This window comes from Chionomys nivalis, chromosome 1 (assembly GCF_950005125.1).
Source record: "Chionomys nivalis chromosome 1, mChiNiv1.1, whole genome shotgun sequence".
In the NCBI taxonomy this organism is placed as follows: domain Eukaryota; kingdom Metazoa; phylum Chordata; class Mammalia; order Rodentia; family Cricetidae; genus Chionomys; species Chionomys nivalis.
In genome coordinates, this window is record NC_080086.1 from 37,739,418 (window position 1) to 37,759,841 (window position 20,424).

The following is a 20,424-nucleotide window of genomic DNA, read 5'->3' on the forward strand; positions in this document are numbered from 1 at the left end:
TTTTGGCATTCACGGACTCTGAAGGATCTGCATACTCTAACTGATCTTACTCCTGCATAATCTTTTCTTTTTCTCCTGCTTTGCTGCCTGTTTCTTTTTTTTTTGTTATCAGAGGAAGAAGAAATGCTCGAACCAGGAACCAGGTATTTACTAGCTAGGCCCATGAGCCCCATGCAAATAGTAGATCCAAAGCCTTCTAGAGAAGGTCCACATTCCCTGCTGCTTGGTGGGCCTGTCTCCTATCCTCTCCCCAGATGCAGCATCAGCAGGTGGGGGGTGTGGCAGAGCCAAGAGCCCACCAAGTTACTAGCCTTCTGGGGAGGCTAGTGATCTAATATGGTCCTTTTAAAAGAAAATTTTGTTTTGTTTTTTAAATGATACTCATGATGCGACCTAACATCATGATGTAAAGTAACACAATCCACCCAGTTTTATGACTCTGAAAAAAAAACTGACTCTTGCCCAACCCCTAGGAACTGTAGACTAATCTAGAAAGGTGTGATTGAACGTCCTTTCACATCCTATGCATAACTATTTAAATTGCATCCTATTGAGCCTTTTCAATTGAAGTTAGCCGTCAGATGGCCAATGTCTGATAGACATCTACTAGAACTTCTCCACACCATGCTTACTGTTAAGCAAAATACCTGGATAGTTGAGACATTATGACTAAGATTCACCTTCCCTTCTTTGAGCCTCCCTGGGCTTGTAAGGGACAGGGCTTCCTCACCCAAAATGTGTTCTCAGTTCTGACACGGGACAATCTCAGTAATGGGGAGAGGCATTGATCCTGCCTCTTCATCCCCAAGCCCCAGGAAACGATGCTGAGTTTGGGCTAAGTGTAGTTGGGAGAAGGCAGGTCATCCTTGAAGGTCAGACTCCAGCCACCTCCACACACTGGCTTCTATCTCTCCTGCCCCCAGTGTACCTGTCAAGCTGAGCCCAGTTCCTTGCCAGATGGGTAAGAAAAGAGAGCATTTCTTTGAATTAATCCTAGCTATGCCTTCTTCTGCACTTAACCGAAGGCTGTGTGGTAACTATTCCTGGAGACTAGAGTTAGCAGTTCCTTGCTTGGTTTCCTACTAATCACATGGTACTAATCTTCTGGCTTGACTTGATCATTGTGTTTGCGATGTCCTTCCTGTGGCTGGATGCCAAGCCTGATAAAACTCACTTTCTTTTTTGTCTTTCTTAAGGATTCAGGACAGGCTATACCACTTGTAGTTGAGAGCTGTATCCGATTCATCAATTTATATGGTAAGCGCCATCTCAGCTCAGTGTGTTCAGTTCACTGTGGAATAGTGCTGGACTGTTCTGGAAGAAAATGATATTCTCAGTCACCTTGGAAGACTTCCTGTCCTCGCTCTACTCCAGGGAATGGCTGTTACTCAGAGCGCTGTCTTTGGAGTCTGCATGTCTGTGTCTGGGGTGAGAGAAGGAAGGTTGTGTGAGGGGCCCAGCACATCAGGTCACAGGGCAGCAGTGATGACATGGGCAGAAAGACTATTCCAGCTCTGTCCTCACTCGCAGTCAATCGGGTTGATAGATTGTAAACTCTATGAAGGGAATGGTGTCGGGAATTTGTTAATTATGGTGTAACCAGAAGGCAACTTGTTCACCTCAGAGCATAACAGGCTCCGTTTTGGCTGTGAGGAATGCAGGAGCAATAGAGGCAAACACCTTGTCATCCCTGCAGGCCTAACATTCTCAAAAGAACAAGGAAATCAACAGCAGAAAAAAGAATTGTAGTCATTCTTTGGCATCGCTAGGGATTAGATCTAGGCCTGCAGACTGCCAGCCAGATCTGCAGATCTAAGGTCCAGTGCATAAAATGCTATGGCTTTACCCATCACCCAGGTAATCTTCCCATAGTCAGTGAGTCATGCAGACAGATAGGACCAAATCTTATGTAAATGCTCTGGAAATAATCATATTGTTTGGGACTAGTAAAACAATATCTATACATGTCTAATACAGACACAACTTTTTCTTGAATTTTCAAGCTGCTGTTATTTGAGTCACTAAATATAGTAGCTCATGGATATAATGGACTATAATATCATGTCTCATAGTGGCTCTGCCATGAGACTAGTTAAAAGAAGGATAGACGGTGACTTTGGGGGTAGGCTGCTTGACCAAAGTGGGAGAAGAGCCCCAAGGAGAGCAGCCATGCAGCTGGGGTGGGGAGAGTGGGGAATGGCAGTGGGGGTTAGGGATAATGACCCAGAAGGCTGGGAGAGGGCTCTGGGGTGGTAGCAATACTAAACAAAGCCACACTTGTGGGTGTATATGCCTTTAATCTCAGCATTAGGGAGACTGAGGCAGAAGGATCACCAAGAGTTGGCGGCTGGCCTGAGCTACCTAGTAAGTTCGAGGTCAGCCTGGGCACATCATGTCACAACTTGCTATCCGTGTGCATACCTTGTTTAGCAGTGAACATGACACATGAAGAAGTTTTAGAAGCTTGTTGTGTCAGCCCCTGGTCTTCTAGTGGCTAAACCTTAGTGTGAAAGGCTTAAATGAGTATACAAAAACAAAACAAAGCAAAAACCCAAAAACTAACAACCAAAGCGCATAATATGTCTTTGCCAAATGTCCACTAAATCCTTACTTTTAAGGGGAAACAATAAATTGTAGCATGAAGAATTGTTCTACCTAAGACAACTGAGACAGGAAAAGGTACCCAGTGTCTGCGGTAATTTCCATTTGAGAGAGGCTGGCCCTCTAGTTCCTACAATTTTGTGGGTCACTGTTAGGTCCTCAGAGCTTCCGGGTATCAGGGACTCCACTGCTTTGCTACTGTTTCTTAGAAACGCTAAAAAATAAAAAAGAAAAGAAGGAAGGAAGGAAGGAAGGAAAAGAAAGGAAGGAAGGAAAAGAAAGGAAAGAAAGAAAGGAAGGAAGGAAGGATGGATGGAAGGAAGGAGAGAGAAAGAGAGCAGCCATGCTGCTCTTTAATATTGAGTCCACACTGATTTTTCTTTCTTGGAAAGGGGTGTTATTCTGTAGCCCTGGCTATCCTTGAACTCTGTAAAATCCTCCTGCCTCAGTTTTAGTCTTGAAAATGCTGGAACTGTAATATGAGCAATTCTTTTGTATTTATTGTATTTACTAATTTTTGGCACTGGGGACCTAACCCAGGGCCTAGTGTCCACAAGACAAAGCACTCTGCCACTGAGGTATGCCACTGACTCCCCAATCCCAGACCACGATGTACTCTGAAGTTTAGGTTTTCTAAAGGCCAGAGATTACCCATGTGGGAGGGAAGGGATAGTTAATAGCATTTTCCTTCAGACCCAGGAGCAAGTTCACAGGCATAAGACTCTGCGTGTATCTGAGTATTTGGGCCAGTTGCCAGCTGTAGTTCATTGTCAAGGCCCATTTGAGGTTTCAACTAGGAGCTTGTCACCAGGAATGGCTACTATAAAATATGGGAAAAGAAAGAGATAAGCACAGGAGAGAATTGTCAGTAAGTCCAGTGGCCACATGAAGTCTAGGTCTCGTGCTATATACATTTACTGTTTGCTTGTGTTATTTCTTTTTTAGGACTCCAGCAGCAGGGAATATTCAGAGTTCCAGGGTCTCAAGTTGAAGTCAATGACATCAAGAATTCCTTTGAGAGAGGTGAGTGTGGACTGACCACCTCACTTGTGGTCAGGAGAAGACTGGGTTAACACATGTCTCAGAGCCAGTCGTGTACAGGGGCCCTGGGCCCACGTTGGCTTTCAAGAACTGTGTGTTCATCCTTTTCTTAACTTTGTATTCCACAACATAGGGATGGTAGCTGGAAATCAGCCACATTGGGAGTGTTTACCCCACAGAAACTGGCAACCCCCAAACTCTTTTTTAGCAGTTCTCCTTTAAGCATCCAGCTCTTTCCTCTTCCCCCTTTACTGCATGCTGAACATCTCAATCCCACGTTCTACATACAAACATTTGAGTGTTGGTGTTAGACACAAGTGGAAAGTTTCACACTTGACCTTGTGGGCCAGACATTGCCAAAATGTATGTACACAAATTATCCCTTGTCAAATTACCATCACGCTGTGGGTGCAACTCAGGTGGATTTTTATGTAGATAGCTGAGCTCATTCCCAAGACACCAAAATTCTAAAATTCCAAAGCTTCTGGCCCCACCCATTTTAGTATTTGATATTTTTATTGCTTTATTTTACCTTATTTATTTTTGAAATAGTGGCTAGGCTATCCTTAAACTGTTGCTGAGACTCCTGTCTCTACTTTCCAGCTACTGAGGTTACAGGTGTGAGCTATCATGCCTGACTTTCCACATACTGTGTATGTGTATTTACATGTTTGTGTGAGTATATGTATGTACAGGTATACATATGCATTTGTATGTGTAGGGTGGTTTGTGTGTATGTGTGTGTGTGTGTGTGTGTGTGTGTGTGTGTGTGTTTGAATGTGCAAAGCTGGTATGCTTGTGGAAGCCAGGGATATAGACAGAGGTTTCTGTCTCACCTAGTCCCACAGCTGTTCAGTCCCAAAGAAACACACAGAGGTTTATGTAATTATAAACTGTTTGGCCTGTTAGTTCAGGCTTATTATTAACTACCTCTTACAACTTAAATTAACCCAGAATTCTTATCTGTGATTAGCCATGCAGCTTGGTACCTTTTCTCAGTGAGGTATTCTCATCTTGCTTCCTCTACGTCTGGCTGGTGACTGCATCTCTGCCTTTTCTCTTCCCAGAATTCTCCTAGTCTGGTTGCTCCCCTATACTTCCTGCCTGGCTACTGGCCAATCAGCATTTTATTAAACTGATACAAGTGACCAATCTTTATAGGGTACAAGAGCATTTGTCCCACAGCACAGATGTGTCATCCATAGGTGCTGCCACCTTGTCTTTTAAGTCTCACTGGCCTAGAACTCATCAACCAGGAAAGGATGGCTGGTCAGTAAGCCCCATGGACCTGACTGCCCTTATCTCCTCCACACTGGGATTTCAAGGGCATGCCATTGTGCTTGACTGGTTTTTGTTTATTTTATTTTTATACTTTTTTTGACTTTTTTATACAGATGGATTTAGGGGATTAAACTCAAGCCCTTTAAGCATGGCAAGAACTTTATCAACTAAGCCATCTCCCAGGCTGCTTTTCATTTTGTTTTGAGATAGAGTCTCAGATAGCCCAGGTTATCATGAGCTACCATCCTGGGCCTCCCAGACCCTGTTGTCTTAGTTAGGATTTTTATTGTTGTGATAAAATACCATGACCAAAAGCAACTTGAGAAGGAAAGAATTTATTTCAGCTTACCACTCTCAGGTCACACTCCATCATCTGGGAGAAACCAGGGTAGAAATTCAAAACAGGAACCTGGAGGCAGAGCTGAAACAGGCCCTTGAGGAATGCTGCTTACTAGCTTGCTTATCCTGCTTTCTTATACAACCCAGAATCACCTACCAGGGGTAGCATCACCCACAATGGACTGGGCCCTCCCACATCAATCACTAATTAAGATCAAGCTTGCGGAAGTGTTTCCTCTTCCCATATAACATTAGGTATATCAAACTGATAACCTGTGAATAAAGGATGCTCATTTTGAGTTACAGTTGCTTACTGATGACTCTCCATTGGGCTTTACAGTGGCGTCTGGGAGGAAGAACCTACAAACAAGTTTGACATGTTTCTATGTATAAAGGAAGCTGCTTCTTAGGAAAGTTGGAAGATGAAGAGTGACTTCTAGAATAGCCCAATTCTTTGTTTTTCCAATACACTGATTTTTGTTTTTGTTTTTGTTGGTTTGTTTTGGCAGCTTATACAATAGGAGGAATCAGCCATATATTTTCCTTTCCCCCTCCACTTTCCTGCTTTAATTAATCAAGGATATAACCCAGAGGTGGTAAGGGCAGGATGGGAACACATGATTGACTGAGTGCAGCGTCCCTTTACTTCAGAATTGCTGATGAGGATAGGTGGCCAGTGACAGTGTCCTGCAAAGGAAGGACCCACTGTGCCCTAAGAAGCTCACTTTATCTTCATAGTGCCTAGTTTACTGCCACAGCAGAACTAAAAATCCAGCTTTTTTTTTTTATTTATTTAAGGAGAGCATTCAGACATCTTGATCCCTGGCTCTAGGGCCAAGCCCTTCACTGGCCATCCCACATCCTGGAAGACCAGAATGCCATGGGCAGTATGCCATGGGCAGAGCTGGAGAAGATGGCCTTCTTAAGAGAATGTGACTAGCAGGAGTACAAAGATGTGCTCCAGGAGCTGTGGGGAGACCAGCCTCCAGACATACAAATGCACACATGCAGGGTGTTCCCCATGGCAGTGTTTATCACAGCAGGCGACTTAAAGAAGTCAAATGTGGGGCTGGTGATATGGCTCAATGGATGAAAGCATTTGTTTCTAAGCCTAATGACCCAAGTTTGATTCCTGGGTTCCATATGGTAAAAAAATGACTTCTGCAAGTTGTCCTCTGACCTCCAGGTGTGTGCCTTGTTATATATAACAAATAACTGACTTAATAACTATAATTTAATAATTAAGTTCAAGACCTGTAAGAGGTTAAGTGAGTAGAGTGTGGTCTCCCTATGTGACAGGGTTCTTCACCACCATTAGGAAGGAAGAAGACTTCTGGGAAGTAATTTGGAGAGATTTCCAGGATTTGTGGTTGAAGCTAAGGAACAAGTTTCTGTAGGAGTGAATGGCATTCTGGGTAAGAAGTAGGGGACAGACAGCTTCTTTAAGACAGACAGCTATTCCCATGTGTAGGGTGCTGGCTCAAGAACCCCCCCTAGAAGACTGGAAACCAACAGTGCTCAAGTGCATTTCTGAAATGTAGCATTTTTATTGACCCACACCACAGATATATCCACCCATCCTCTGTAGATGACTCACGATGCTCAACGCAATGGAAACACCATATAAGTGGTGGGTAAACCATTGTTTAGGGAAGAGAGACAAAAAATCCAAACAAACCAAGTTTGCATGGGTTGAGTGTAATAGAATCTCTTTAGTGTGTGTGTGTGTGTGTGTGTGTGTGTGTGTGTGTGCGTGTGCGCACAGAGGCCAAAAGTCAATATTAAATGTCTTCCTTCTTCATCTTCATGTGTTTGAGTCCCAGCTCCTCACTGAATCTGGAGCTTGCCAATTGGCTAGCCTGGCTGGCCCATGAGCTCCAGGGATTCTTCTGTCTGCCCCTGCTTAGTGCTGGATGGCACATCTGTCTTTTTATATGGATGCTGCGGATCAAACTCAGGAGCTCATACTGTGTAGCAAGCCATCCACTGACCCATTTCCTTAGCCCCCAGAGACAACCTTCTCTTGAAAATATATTCATTAGCTTTTGTTGAGTCCACAAATGTGCAACTTGTGAGTAGGGAATCCTGACTGCACATGCATTTGCTTATCTGCTGCAGAAGGAAACACATTAGACAAGTCAGACTAAGAAAATGGTGATGTATAAGGTGTTAGGGAAAGGGTAAAAGTGAGCCTTCTTGCTGAGAAACTTTAAATCTGGTTTTGGGGGCTGAGGGGATGAGGGCCTGAGTTCAGATGCCCAGCGTCCACATAGAAGCCAGGCATAGCATTAGGTTCTTGAAATCCTAGTGCTGGGGAGCCCAGACAAGTGGCTATCTGGAGTTCCCTGACCAGCCAGGCTCACTGAATCAGTGAGCTCCTAGGGTAACAAGGCAAGAGCCATTACTGGAGACTGACTCCACGGGGTGTGTCATGGTGACCACAGGGACTCAGACAGGCTTAGAAAGGCAGGGCTTCTAGTCTTACTTTGCAGGTCTCATGTTTGTTACAAAAAGGAAATACCTTTGTGGTGTTTAAAGAAAAAAAAAAAAAGATTACCATTTTACCCCAGCGTCTGTGTCACCACTAGCAGGGCACACATGGCATATGTGTCTCTATATTCTTACCCAAAGTAGTCAACCTGAATCGGGTCATGAGGAAAACAAGAGAAAGCCAGAATATGAGGCAGTTCTGGACTACATCATCAAACACTACTTAGCACTCAAAAAACATTGGCGTTTATTTTATATTTATAAAACCAAAAAGGTGGCCGGCCTTCAAGCCAGGCACGCTGGCACACACCTTAAATCTCAGCATTTGGGAGCAGAAGCAGAAGGATTGTCCCAAGTTCCAGGTCATCCAGGGATACATGGAGACCATGCCTAAAACAAACAAAAAGAACAACTGCCAACTACCAAATGAATTGTGGGGACTCAGAATAGCACTTGTATTTTGAAAACAAAATTCCATGACAGACATAGTGGGTGGAGTTTGAATGTGGGCTGTGTACAGTGTTATTTTTGGAAGGATTGTCTCTTTCTTGGGTTAGATAAAGTTGTCATTGTTAGCTGAGAATATCCTGATTCTTAAGAGAAATGTGTTATGATGTCAAAAGTTCTCAAATCTTTGAGCCATGATGTATATAATAAAGAGAAAACTCAGGAGAGGGATGAGTAAAAGGCGATAGACATGCATGATTGGATGCTCACCTCTTTTCTAAGGATTTGAACATTTTCTAATAATAAATTTAAAGCATGCAGAGACTGAGGATCACAGGTTCCCAGGCTTGCCCCATCCTTTTCCCCTCCTAGCCAGGCTGGCCAAGTCACCTCCTGGCTCATATGAGAACAGAGTACCTTCCAGTGTTGGAAAGAGATTCTCCTTCCTCACCAGCCTAAACCGTTGTCTCCACACAGGTGAAGACCCCCTCGTGGATGACCAAAATGAGCGAGATATCAACTCAGTCGCTGGTGTTTTAAAGCTGTATTTCCGAGGCCTGGAAAACCCACTCTTTCCTAAGGAAAGGTTTCAAGATTTGATATCTACTATTAGTAAGTATTTTCCAGTTGGACAACCCATTGCCCAACATGTCTTTATAGAAGTTGAGGGGCTGGCTCTTTACCCTGCCAGGCACAGGAGAGGGACACTATGAGAGAAGTCTGGTCGTCAGAGTGCTCCAAGACCCAGCTGTATAGATAGCACAATGGACTGATGGACATGGTGCATTCATGTACAACAGAGCTAAGAGAAGAAGTATAGGGGAACCTGGGGTCAAAGTAGACCTGGGGGGGGATAAGCCTTCCAAAAGGGGGGAACACTGGAAGACCTGGAAGGGTTGGGGACAGTGATGGAGGAAGGTCATTGGTTAATTAATAAAGAAACTGCCTAGGTCCATTTGATAGACCAACTCTTAAGTGGGTGGAGTAGACAGAACAGAATGCTGGGAGAAAGAAGCCGAGTCAGGCAGTCGCCATGATTCTCTCACTCCAGACAGATGCAGGTTAAGATCTTTCCTGGTAAGCCAGCTCGTGGTGCTACACAGAATATTAGAAATGGGTTAGATCAATATGTAAGAGCTAGCCAATAAGAGGCTGGAACTAATGGGCCAGGCAGTGTTTAAAAGAATACCGTTTCCGTGTAATTATTTCGGGTAAAGCCATGCGGGCGGCCCGGTGCCGGGGACGCAGCCCCGCCGCTCGTATCACTACAGGACAGTGGATCCCTTGGGTCAACAGTGCATGGTGAAGAGGTTGGTACAGTTGCAAGAGAAGTGGGTCTGAACGTTTTCGAAGGACCCCACAGCTTTGTCTTTGGGTGGTAGGGATCTATGGAAGGTTTAGGAATCAGGTCAGCAGACAAGAGAAATGGTGACAGTCAACTGCTGGGAGATCATCTTTACACCGCTAGTCATGAGAGTGCTTGACAGATGGAGGAGATTTGGCAGTTCCTGGGATGGGAGAGAAGGAAGGCCATGCTTGAGCCCTCATGTTTTCTTTCTTTGTTCATCATGTTTCTCAGGGTTTCCTTCCTGCTCATCTTTTAAGATCTATGCCAAACTCTAAACCAAACTCTAAATCCCAGTACACAAAGACTCCATGTCACTGACTTAGCCAGTATCATTAGACCAAATCCCATAACTCAGAACCTTGTGCAGGACAATGAGTGAATGAGGAGGGAAATCCCAGCATAGATCATGACTGTGCCTGACCAAAGTCTCATGGTGAGAGGGTCTCTTCTGTTCTGTCTACGGCTCTGAGTATGGCATAGAGAATCCTTCACACATCAACCTCCGTCCAAATGCAATCGCCAGGGTCATCTTTCAAAGCCTTTGTCATTTAGTGGCACCCCTTGCATTTGTTGAGCAGTAGCTCCCCTTCTGTGCTCTTGATTTCCAGAATTGCAGTTACCTCCAGTTGACTGCAGTGCAGGGTTTTGAATAGGAAATCCTAGTAATACTAAGTTTTAAGTGACCTTCATCCCATGCACTGCTCTAACTGTTCTCATTCATTGTTGATTGCTAGTACCTTCCTGTGTCTATTTCATGAGGTAAATTTTTCCAAAGGTGTGTGTACTAAAGGATATGGTACAGATGGGTTCCCTGCCTTCAGCATGTCTTAGAACACAGCCCCGCTGTTACATATTTGTATGTTCTTTCCTAGATATAACAAAGAATTGTCCATTTTTTCTCATAACAGAATGATAAAAATCCTTAAGGGCCAGAGAGGTGGCTCAGAGGTTAAGAGCACTGGCTGCTCTTCCAGAGGTCCTGAGTTCAATTCCTGGCAACCACACAGTGGCTCACAACCGTCTATAATGAGATCTGGTGTTCTCTTCTGACCTGCCAGCAGAATACTATACATATAATAACTAAATCTAAAAATAAATATCTTTAAGAACTACAGTATAGTTAATAACTAAAGAGGGGGTACCTGGTATGGATGACTGACAGGTGGACCTGGAGGACTTGTAAAGAGGCAGTGGAATTTATGCATAAAAAATTGACTGATATCTTACTTGGGTGAAGCTTCCTCCAGCCAGGTCTTGAAGGTGAGCTAGAGGGATCAATAACTCTGTTGAAATTTAAGGCAAACAACATCTCTTTGCACATGATCCACAGTCAGGGAATATGGGGGCTGCTGCCAGAATGGGCTTCCTTTTGCTATACATCCACGCATTGCCTTGTCAGGAAGCAAGCATTCCAGCTTTGGCATAACACCTCACGGAAAGGTGTGTCTCCAGATAGTTTTCAGACCCCGGGGGAGAACAGTGACCAGAAGTTGAAGCAGACAAGAGTGTCTGTAGCTCTGCCATGTTGGCTCTTGAGGAGAACAGTGGCTTTAGGGAGCTGGGATTCTGTGAGGAAAACATCATTGACGTGTGGCACGTTGGCCGGACGCGTATTCGGCATCACACTGCTTGTAGGTCCAGGCTGTCAACTCCATAGGTCCTGCTCTGTCTCGCAGGCCATAACACCAGCATTTGGCTCTTTAAGGTTCACCTGAGAACGGATCCCAGGTGAGATGCTTGGCATGTGCCAGGCCATCTAGTCAATAGGTCACTCAAGGAGCCTGTGTTTGCACTGTTCTTTTCTGAGTGACTGTGGCGTGCCAGGCCTATGCTGTGGCTGGTGCCTGCCACACATTGCTAAACCCCCATTCCTGCCTGTGTCATCAGGACTCCAAGACTGCCAATGACAGAAACTTAAACTGAGACCATATAACAACGTATGTCAGTCCCTCTACCAGAACACTTTAGAGTAATCTGTTTTGGATGTCACATGTCCACTCTGGGGTTCATGTCACTCCCTTGATCCTCAGGCAGGATGCTCTTTCCTGGCAGTCCCTAGCTGCTCCAGATTTTCTGCTACCCAAGTTCCAGGCACCTCTCTGTAGATTTCTCCACAGTCCTCCAGACCAGTTCAAAGAGGTTTTGAATAGGTTAAACCCCGCCACCCTCCCAGCCTGTCTTGTTCTGATCGACTCTGGCCAGGATCTCACACACTCACACAAATCTCACCTGAGAGTAGAGCCCCCTTGACGGGTCCCTGTAGCTGATGGAGGAGATGGGGTCTGTCTGCTGCCTTGCTTTAAGGGTAACAGGCATCCTGAACCCTCTGTGCCTTACAGAACTGGAGAACCCAGCTGACAGGGTGCACCCAATCCAGCAGATCCTCATCACCCTGCCCCGCGTGGTCATCGTGGTCATGAGATACCTCTTTGCTTTCCTCAATCAGTGAGTACTGGTCTGGGGAGCCCTCTGTGACTGGCCTCCTGGGGGAGGGGTGTCCCAAGGCTCTTAAGAACGCTACTGTAATAAATCGGAATAGAGGAGCTTCCTGCATTTGTGTGGACTCCCACTTTCCCCCACAAAAGAAAGCATGGGGGAGGATCTGCCTTTTGGGTGAACGGTGGGTACCTGCTCTCTCCTAGCCTTTCCCAGTACAGTGATGAGAACATGATGGATCCCTACAACTTGGCCATCTGCTTCGGGCCCACCCTCATGCACATCCCTGATGGGCAGGACCCTGTATCCTGCCAGGCGCATGTCAATGAGGTCATCAAAACCATCATCATCCACCATGAAGCCATCTTCCCCAGCCCACGGGAGCTAGAGGGACCTGTGTATGAAAAATGCATGGCTGGAGGGGAAGAGTACTGGTAAGGCACCCTTCCTCTTAATATGACTGTTAGTACCATCCTATCGTTGTTAGGAACAGTCAGAAGCCTTCCAGTTTTCTCATTACACTAGGGTCCGTGTACCACACATAGTTTTCCATGCAAACTTTGCAGTAGTCCCACATGAGTGATAGATACATCAGCCAAGATTGTGTAAGTTACAAGGAATAAAATACACCTTCAAATAGCCGAAGCCAAACGTGCGTTGACTTAACTGAAATTTTGAGGGCTGTGTCGTCAGACATAGCTGGGTTCAGAGGCTCTGCTGCTGTCATCAGGACCTGGCCCTGCAGTTTCATACCCTGACCTTGCTTACTTCTGTGCTGGCTTCGGCTTCTCACTTCATGGCTGTCAGAAGGCAGCCAGCGAGCACCTCCAGCTTCGTCACCCATTCTCTGCAGCCCCAACAGAAGAAGAGCTTCTCTTTCCCAGACGTTCCTGTAGGAGGTTCCCAGGAGTTGTTCTGGGGGCTCCATTTGAGTCTGAGGAGCTCTCATAACATGGTGGTTGGCCATGTGTGAGGCCTATCTCAGGAAGCAGAAGAGTGGGTGTCCCCACAATGGACCTCAACAGCTGAAGTGATACCCCTGTCACCAACCTCTCCCATCCAGGAGTTCTCTCTTCCAGAGCTTCATGTCTTAATGTCCCACCTCAGGTCAGCTATCATTAGTGGTAGCTCTCTTAGCTGTTATGACTCCCTGTATCAGGAGAAACAGTTAAGAGCCTTTTCAGAACCATGCCTGGCTGCCTTCCCCAAGCTAAGCCTGAGAGAGAGAAGATGACTTTGTGTTTAAAACTGTAGTGAAAGAGTGACCACAGACAGCGCCAGCATTCCAGATGTTGCAGGAAACTAGGGTGAAGAGAAGTTTTATCACTGAAAAAAATGACAGAGAGGCTCTGAACATAGCCCGGTGGTAGAGCATATACTTCCTGTGTGGGAGGTCCTGATTTGAGCCTCAGCACAAAAACAGAACAGAAAAGAGCCATGTTGGGAGTGATGGCTCAGCAGCTGAGGGTATGAATTATGGATTGCTCTTATAGTGGATTCTACTTCAGTTCCCAGCACCCAGCTCACAGCTGCCTGAACTCCAGCTCCAGGTGATCTGATGCCCTCTCCTGCCTTCCACAGGCACACACACACACACACACATACATCCTCCCCACCCTCCACCCCGCATACAAATAAATATTTTAAGGTAAATGTTTAAGAAAACAGGTATGTTTACCTCGATTCAGCATCATCCAATTTGCATATCTATTGAATTATCACACGATACCCTTACAAATGTGTAATTTGTATGCTTTTTCTACCAATTATGTTTTTAATTAAAAAGTAAAATTTGGGGGGATGCAGAGAAGAGAAAATTACTAAGCATACTGCTTGAGACAAGTCAAATGTTCCAGATGTTACATTGTCCCCAACCCAGGTTAACTACACTTAAGTCTTTCTGCCAGGTGCCTGCAGGGAACTTAGACATTTTAGTTTGGTGTTTTTGAAAGAGTCTTACTATTTAGCCAAATCTGGTCTTGAACTTGTGCTCCTCCTGCCTCAGTAAGTGCTGGGATTGTAGACTTGATCTGTCATGGCCGGTGGGAATTTGGGCTTTTGATTAAAGGATGCCTGGATGCTTCTATTGCCCCCGTTCTCTAGGGTTACTAGGCAACTGCTTCAAAGAAGCCTGTCTGTCTCCGTGCACATTCTTCTCCAAACAGACATGAAGGGCCACAGGATGTCTGGTCACAGTGGCCTCTGGTCGCAGCTCTCTGTCCTAACACTGTAAAGGACCCACATGCAGCTAGAAAAGCACAGTATCAGCATAAAGAGAAGCTAAACACACAACTTACACATGCACAATACACTCACCACTTTGACACTTTTCTTCATTTTCCATGAGACTGGAAAATTAGTAATCACATGGTCATTTTGAAAGTATTTTCAAAACTAAAAAGGGAAATGAAGGTCTGAAGGTCTCAGCGTGGGGATCAAATCCATTTGTTCAGCAGTGCCCACCCCCTCCACCCAGCATCCTCTGGGGACTGGATCTTCAGGTGGCAGGGATGGTACCTGGGCTAGAGTAGCTTCAGCAGGAGGAGTGTTAAGAGGACCAGAGGTAAGTTAGTTCAGAGGGAGCCCCTGAGCCAATCACAGGCCACTAGGAAAGGCTTCCCAAGGAGGTAAAGAAAGATCCAAGCCAGCAACTTAAACTGGGGCCAGTTCACAGAGGACTAGGGCAAGAAAGTCTAAGGCTTGCAGCACTCAGCAGAGTGAAAAGTGTCTCGGTTTGAGGGTGGGGTGTGTGACAGGAGGCTGGTGAGGTGCCAGGCTGCATAGGTCAGCTGGAGGCCAGTTCTGATGCCCTTGATTTAGATCTAATCCTGGTGGCAATGGGGAATTTTTCACAATATAGTCTCTATCTCTTTTTGTTCTTTTAAAAACAGTCTCAGGTAGCCCAGACTGGCCCCAAACTCATTATATAGCCGAAGCTCACTTGAGCTTCTGATCCTTCAGCCTTTACCTACTGAGAGCTGGAATTACAGGCATGCACTACTAGGCCAGGTTCGTGTGATGCCAGAGAAAGACGGCAGGCCTTTGTACATGCTAGACACCACCAGCTGAGCTGCCTAAAGCTATTTTTTTTAATGGTGTCATAAATGTCACCTCCTATTAAAAGTCATCCAGATCACTCTGTGTTGGTCCCCTCTCCTGCTCTCATCTAGGCCTGTTTCTTATAAATCATTATTTCATCTTGCAAACGTTTTATGCACTGGCCTCATTACGTGGGGTGTTTGCTCTCCCTAGAATGTGAGCAGTGAGGTCAGGGACCTGGTCCACTTGATTTCTCATTGTGTCCTTCCAACTTAACACAGTGGGATATAGTAGAACCCAGTTAATAGCTTGATGAAAACCTGACACACACACACACACACACACACACACACACACGCACAAGCACACTCTATGAGCAGAGCCCTGGCCTTCAGATACTTGCAGTTTCCCGCTGTCATCTGAATCTCACTGAGCACTTAAGCATTTCAGCCCACATCGGCTACTATACACTATATCATCGATACTGAACTGAAGTCTGTGTAGCCCAGGGTTCTGAAAACTAAGAGGTATACCACATGTGGTGAGGGCATTCATGCTAAATCATCCCATGGTGGAAGGCAGAGGAAAGAAAGTGTGAGAACAAGCAAGAGAGCCCCAAGGGATCAGGGCTAACGCAGTAAGTCTGCTCTCATATAACTGACCTTGATCAACACCAATTTCTTGATCAACACCCTGTGCCTAATCATCTCTGCTTAGACTGTACCTCCAAACATGGTGACATTGAGGATGATGTTTTCAATACACATACTCAAGCCTTTGACAATCTAGTCCATGCCAGAGCGAGGGTCACTAAGGCAGTATTCAGGGAAGTCCCCAACAAGTCCTCTCCCTATGTTTGCTTGCAGTGACAGCCCGCACAGCGAGCCAGGGACGATCGATGAAGTTGACCATGACAATGGCACAGAGCCCCATACCAGTGACGAAGGTGAGTGGGGGGGAGGTCTAGGCCAAAAGACCCACAGGAATCTCTCACACTTACTCAAGCCAATCACAGAGGCAGTACCCACAGCCCCACTGCTCCAGGTAGCACGGGGGCCCTTCAACATGGGCAGGGACCCAGAAAAGGCTTAATGCATGCCTTGGGTCCCAGCGTAGGCCCACATAGAGCAGATCCTGGTAGGGGCTTTACATTTACAACACACCACTCCTGGCCCATGTCATCCTCTGTGTGTCCTGCCTGGGTCAGTAAAAGTCCTCAGAGACAAGTGACTAAGAGGAAAGTATCCCCTGTTCCTCTGCCGTTCCTGGCCCCAGCGTGAGGATCTGCTTTGGACCAGGCCTTTGCTGGGACCTGGGACCTGGTGATGAATGAGGAGGTCCTCAAGGAGTTTCCGAACTCTCAGCAGGCTTCAACAGATTGGAAGCAGCTTTCAAAGAACAGATTGACGGTGTGAGCTAAAAGGGACCTGCCTGTGTAGGGACACCTGAAAATTGCTTGGATAGTGTGGAGAGAAACGGGGGGGGGGGGGCATCTACCTGATTCCTCTCCTCCTGCCAGATGCTGGTTTTCATGGAAATTGGATGAGCACAGATAAGCAGGCCTCCTTACCCACTAAGGCATAGTAGGCAGAGTCTAGGTCAGAAATCGCACAGGGGCTCTCATGCCTACTGGAGCTGGCCACAGGACTAGTCTCCACAATCTCACAGATATTCAAGGAGCATAGCTACCCTTCAGTATATAAGGACCCATAAAGCTGTGGGGCATCACTAAAACCTTCTATCTCCTGGAAAAGCAGCAGTAAATATTCTGCCTTTCGGTCTGTTGCCCATTTTAAATTTGTCTTTTTAGTATTTAGTTGTAACCGCTCTTTACATATTCTAAATATAAGTTTCTTATCTCAAATGTGATTGTCAAATGTTTTCTTCCATTATGAGACTTGCTTATTGCTTTCCAAATGTTTTCCTTTGAAGCACAAAAAGTTTTAATTTTGATGGAGTCCAGTTCATCCCGTTTTTATTTTGTTGTTCATTGTTTTGACTATATTCATGAAGGCCCTTTTCTTACCTTCTTTTTTGCCAGGTGTCTTATGGGGGTGGGGTGAGGAGGGAGGTGGAGGGAATTGGAGGAGGGGAGGGAGTGGGAACTGGGATTGCTATATAAAATTTTAAAAAGATAGTTTTCTTTTTAAAAAATATAAAATTAAAAATAATTAAAAATTACTGTGATAAGATACCATGGCCAAGGCGACTTATAGAAGAAAGAGTTTATTTGGGGCTTACAGCATCAGAGGTCTAGAGTCTAGCCATCCCCCCCGCCACACACACACAAGTGATACACCTTCTCCAACAAGGCTACACCTTGTATTCCTTCCCAAACAGTTCCACTAACTGGGCACCAACTATTCAAACATAACAAACCCATGGAGTCTGTTCTCATTTCAGACCACCACACAGAGAAAGCAGCCAGTGGTTTCCTACCAGATGCATTATTACCTGTCAGGGTTTTTCTTTCTTTTTTTTTTTTTAATAAGTGTCTGTGTGTGACTGTATTTTCATGCATATGTGTGCATGTATACTCATGCCTGGCACACATATGCAGACTAGGAAAGGGCTGTTGAGCATCCTCCATGATCACTGTTTCTTTGAGGCTGGATCCCCGAGCCTGGGTTCACATATTTTCTGCTGGAAGAGAAGGTAGTAAGCCTCAGTGATCATTCTGTCTTCATTTGTCTCAGAGTTGAGATCTCAGGTGTGTTGCCAGGTGCCTGACTTATCTCATGGATGCTGGGATCTGAACCCCAGTCCTCATGATCATACAGCAAGCGCTCTTAATGGCTGAGCCATCTCTCCTACCCAGCAGTGAGGTTTCCAAATGTGCATTTATCAAGTCAAGGATGCACCCTTCTGTTCCTGTTTTTCTGAAGTGTTTTGCTAGAAAAACTTGTTAATGTTTGCCAAATGCTTTTCTTCATCTTTTGAGATGATCATGTCAATTTTTCTTTTTATTTTATTGACAAGAATTGTTGAATTTTTAGATGTTAAACCCATTTTGCATTCCTTGGATAAACTCTTCTCAGATGTGGAGAACAATTCCTTTTACATATTTCTGCATACAATTTGCTAATATTTTGTAGAGAAAAATTTCATCCATATTCATAAGAGATGTCAGCCTGTGGTTTTCTGGTAATATATTCCAGGTTTTGTGTTAGATAATACTTGCCTCATGAAATGGATCGCCAACTGTTTCCCTGTCTTGTGGTTTTTGGAAGATGTGGTGAACAATTGTTGTTTAAATGTTTGGTGGACTTCAGCAGTGAAGCCTGGTGGGACTAGGCATTTCTTTCTGAGTAGGTGCTTTGGTAGTTAGTTCGTGTTCTCAGAGACTCATTCAGGTTTTCTATTTCTTTTTATAAAATTTATTATTAGCACGTGTGCATGTGCATGTGCATGCATGCTGGGCAGGTACATGCATGGTGTGGCATGCATCTAGAAGTCAGAGGACAATCTTCTCCTTCATCTTGTTGAGACCTCATGGTTTCTCTTGTTTCTGCCACTGCATGCTATGGGCTATCAGGACTGTGAACTTCTGGGTGATTCCTATGTCTGCCCTTTCCATCTTACCACAAGAGTTCTGGATTACAGATGTGGACCACTGGATCCAGCTTTTTTCCCCCGTACATTGTTTAATAAAGTCATTAGACTTGTATAGCAAGCACTTTTACCCATGAGCCATCTTCCTGACCCCAGGTGTTGGGTTTTTTGGTTTTTCCATTTGTTTGCTGAGGAAGGGGTGGTTATATCATGACTTATGTCTGTGAGGTTGAAGAACAGCATGCAGGAGTTGGTTCTCTCCCTCTATCATATAGGACTGAGGGATCAAACACGTTGTTGGGCTTGGTGACAAGCATTCTTTCCTGTTGAGTCCTCTCGCTGTCCCCAGATATTCTATTTCTCAAATCCGTTTCAGGAGTTTACTCTTTTTTTTCTTTTCTTTTTTTTTTAAGAAATGTGCCCATTTCATTCTCCTTAACCTAATAATCTAATTTGTTGGCATATAATCATTGGTAATATTTCTTTATGATACCCTTTTTCCTCCAAAGTAATGACATTAATGTTCCTTGTCCATTCCTGATTTTGCATTTTATTAATGTGATTTTTCTCTCTTGTTTTCTTAGTTTATTTAGCCAAACATTGGTTAATTTGATTGATCATTTTCAAAGAAGCAGCTTGGACCTTGTCTGTTTTCCTAGTCTCTGTCTCATTTAGTTCTACTCTAATCTGTATTACTCCCTCTCCCCACCCCCTCTTCTTGCCTTATCTTTAGTTTGCACTTTTTTTTTCCCAAGAGAGGATTTCTCTGTGTAATAGTTGTCCTGGAACTTGATTTGTAGGCCAGGCTGGCCTCGAACTCACTGAGATCTACCTGCCTCTGCCCTCTCACGTGCTGGGATTAAAGACGTGCTCCACCACCATCCAGCTTAGTTTGCACTTCTAATGTCTTTAATTTTTTATATTTTAATTTATTTATTATTAGTTTATATGTATGAGGTTTTGCCTGCATGTATGCTTGTGTACCGTGTGCGTGCAGTGCCCTTGGAGGTCAGAAGAGGGTGATAGATCATTTGGAGACTGAGCTGAGTTGTAGGTTCTGGGAACTGAACCCAGGTCCTCTGGAAGAGCAGCCTGCTCTTAACCACTGAGCCATCTCTTTAGCCCCTGCACTTCCTGTTTTTTAAGGTGAAGGTGGAGGTTAGTGATTTAGAATTTTTCTTAGCACTGTTATTTGCATCTCAAATTTCCACCTGAGCCATAGCAGTACCCATGAGTTTTGGTTGTGCTGTGTCCTTATTTCCATTCACCATTTGGAAGTTGAAGAGCATCGTGAGTGGACAGAAATGGAAAGCTAGTCCTACAGGCAGCGTGTGGTACTTCTGTGTAAGTGGACAAGAGAGAAAGGGGCTCATGGGTGGGGGTAGGATGTATGCTGAGGTGTAGAAGGAAAAGGAATTTCCTCAAGCAGGCGCACGCACGCGCGTGCGAGCGTGCGCGCGCACACACACACACACACGTAGCTCAGGCTAGCCTCCTTCTCCTGTTATCCTGTGTCTACCTCCCAAGTGCTTAGATTACAGGTATGCATTACCATGCTTAGCCAAACTGGTTTCCATAATCATGCAATGGAAAACATGGATCTGGCATGCCAGGTCCCTGTGGATGTTTTATATTTGTTCGTTTATTTGATTTTTTTAAATGAGATAGGTTATTACTGTATAGCCCAGGTTGGTTACAAACTCATAGTCCTCCTAGAACACTGAGATACCAGGTCTGCACCACTGAGCCTGGTACCGATTGGATTGCCTAAGATTGACAGTGGGGAGGAGTCTGAACCTAGAGGGCTGGTCCCAAGCCCCAGACCACCTATGCTTATCAAACCTGCTGCC

General features: G+C 45.0%; 1 protein-coding gene across 3 annotated transcripts in view; it reads left to right on the top strand.

The window, feature by feature from the left end:
- Nucleotides 1-20,424, top strand: part of Srgap3 (SLIT-ROBO Rho GTPase activating protein 3) — a 231,067-nt gene that overhangs the window by 197,660 nt on the left and 12,983 nt on the right. For 2 of the 3 annotated variants that reach the window (XM_057792007.1, XM_057792022.1), the window contains exons 13-18: nucleotides 1,197-1,257; nucleotides 3,547-3,624; nucleotides 8,677-8,811; nucleotides 11,887-11,992; nucleotides 12,190-12,417; nucleotides 15,889-15,968. In XM_057792007.1, coding sequence (XP_057647990.1) covers nucleotides 1,197-1,257; nucleotides 3,547-3,624; nucleotides 8,677-8,811; nucleotides 11,887-11,992; nucleotides 12,190-12,417; nucleotides 15,889-15,968 — 688 coding nt within the window. Of the gene's footprint in view, nucleotides 1-112; nucleotides 144-1,196; nucleotides 1,258-3,546; nucleotides 3,625-8,676; nucleotides 8,812-11,886; nucleotides 11,993-12,189; nucleotides 12,418-15,888; nucleotides 15,969-20,424 lie in introns of all 3 variants that reach the window. The other variant, XM_057792014.1, reaches the window with a different exon arrangement.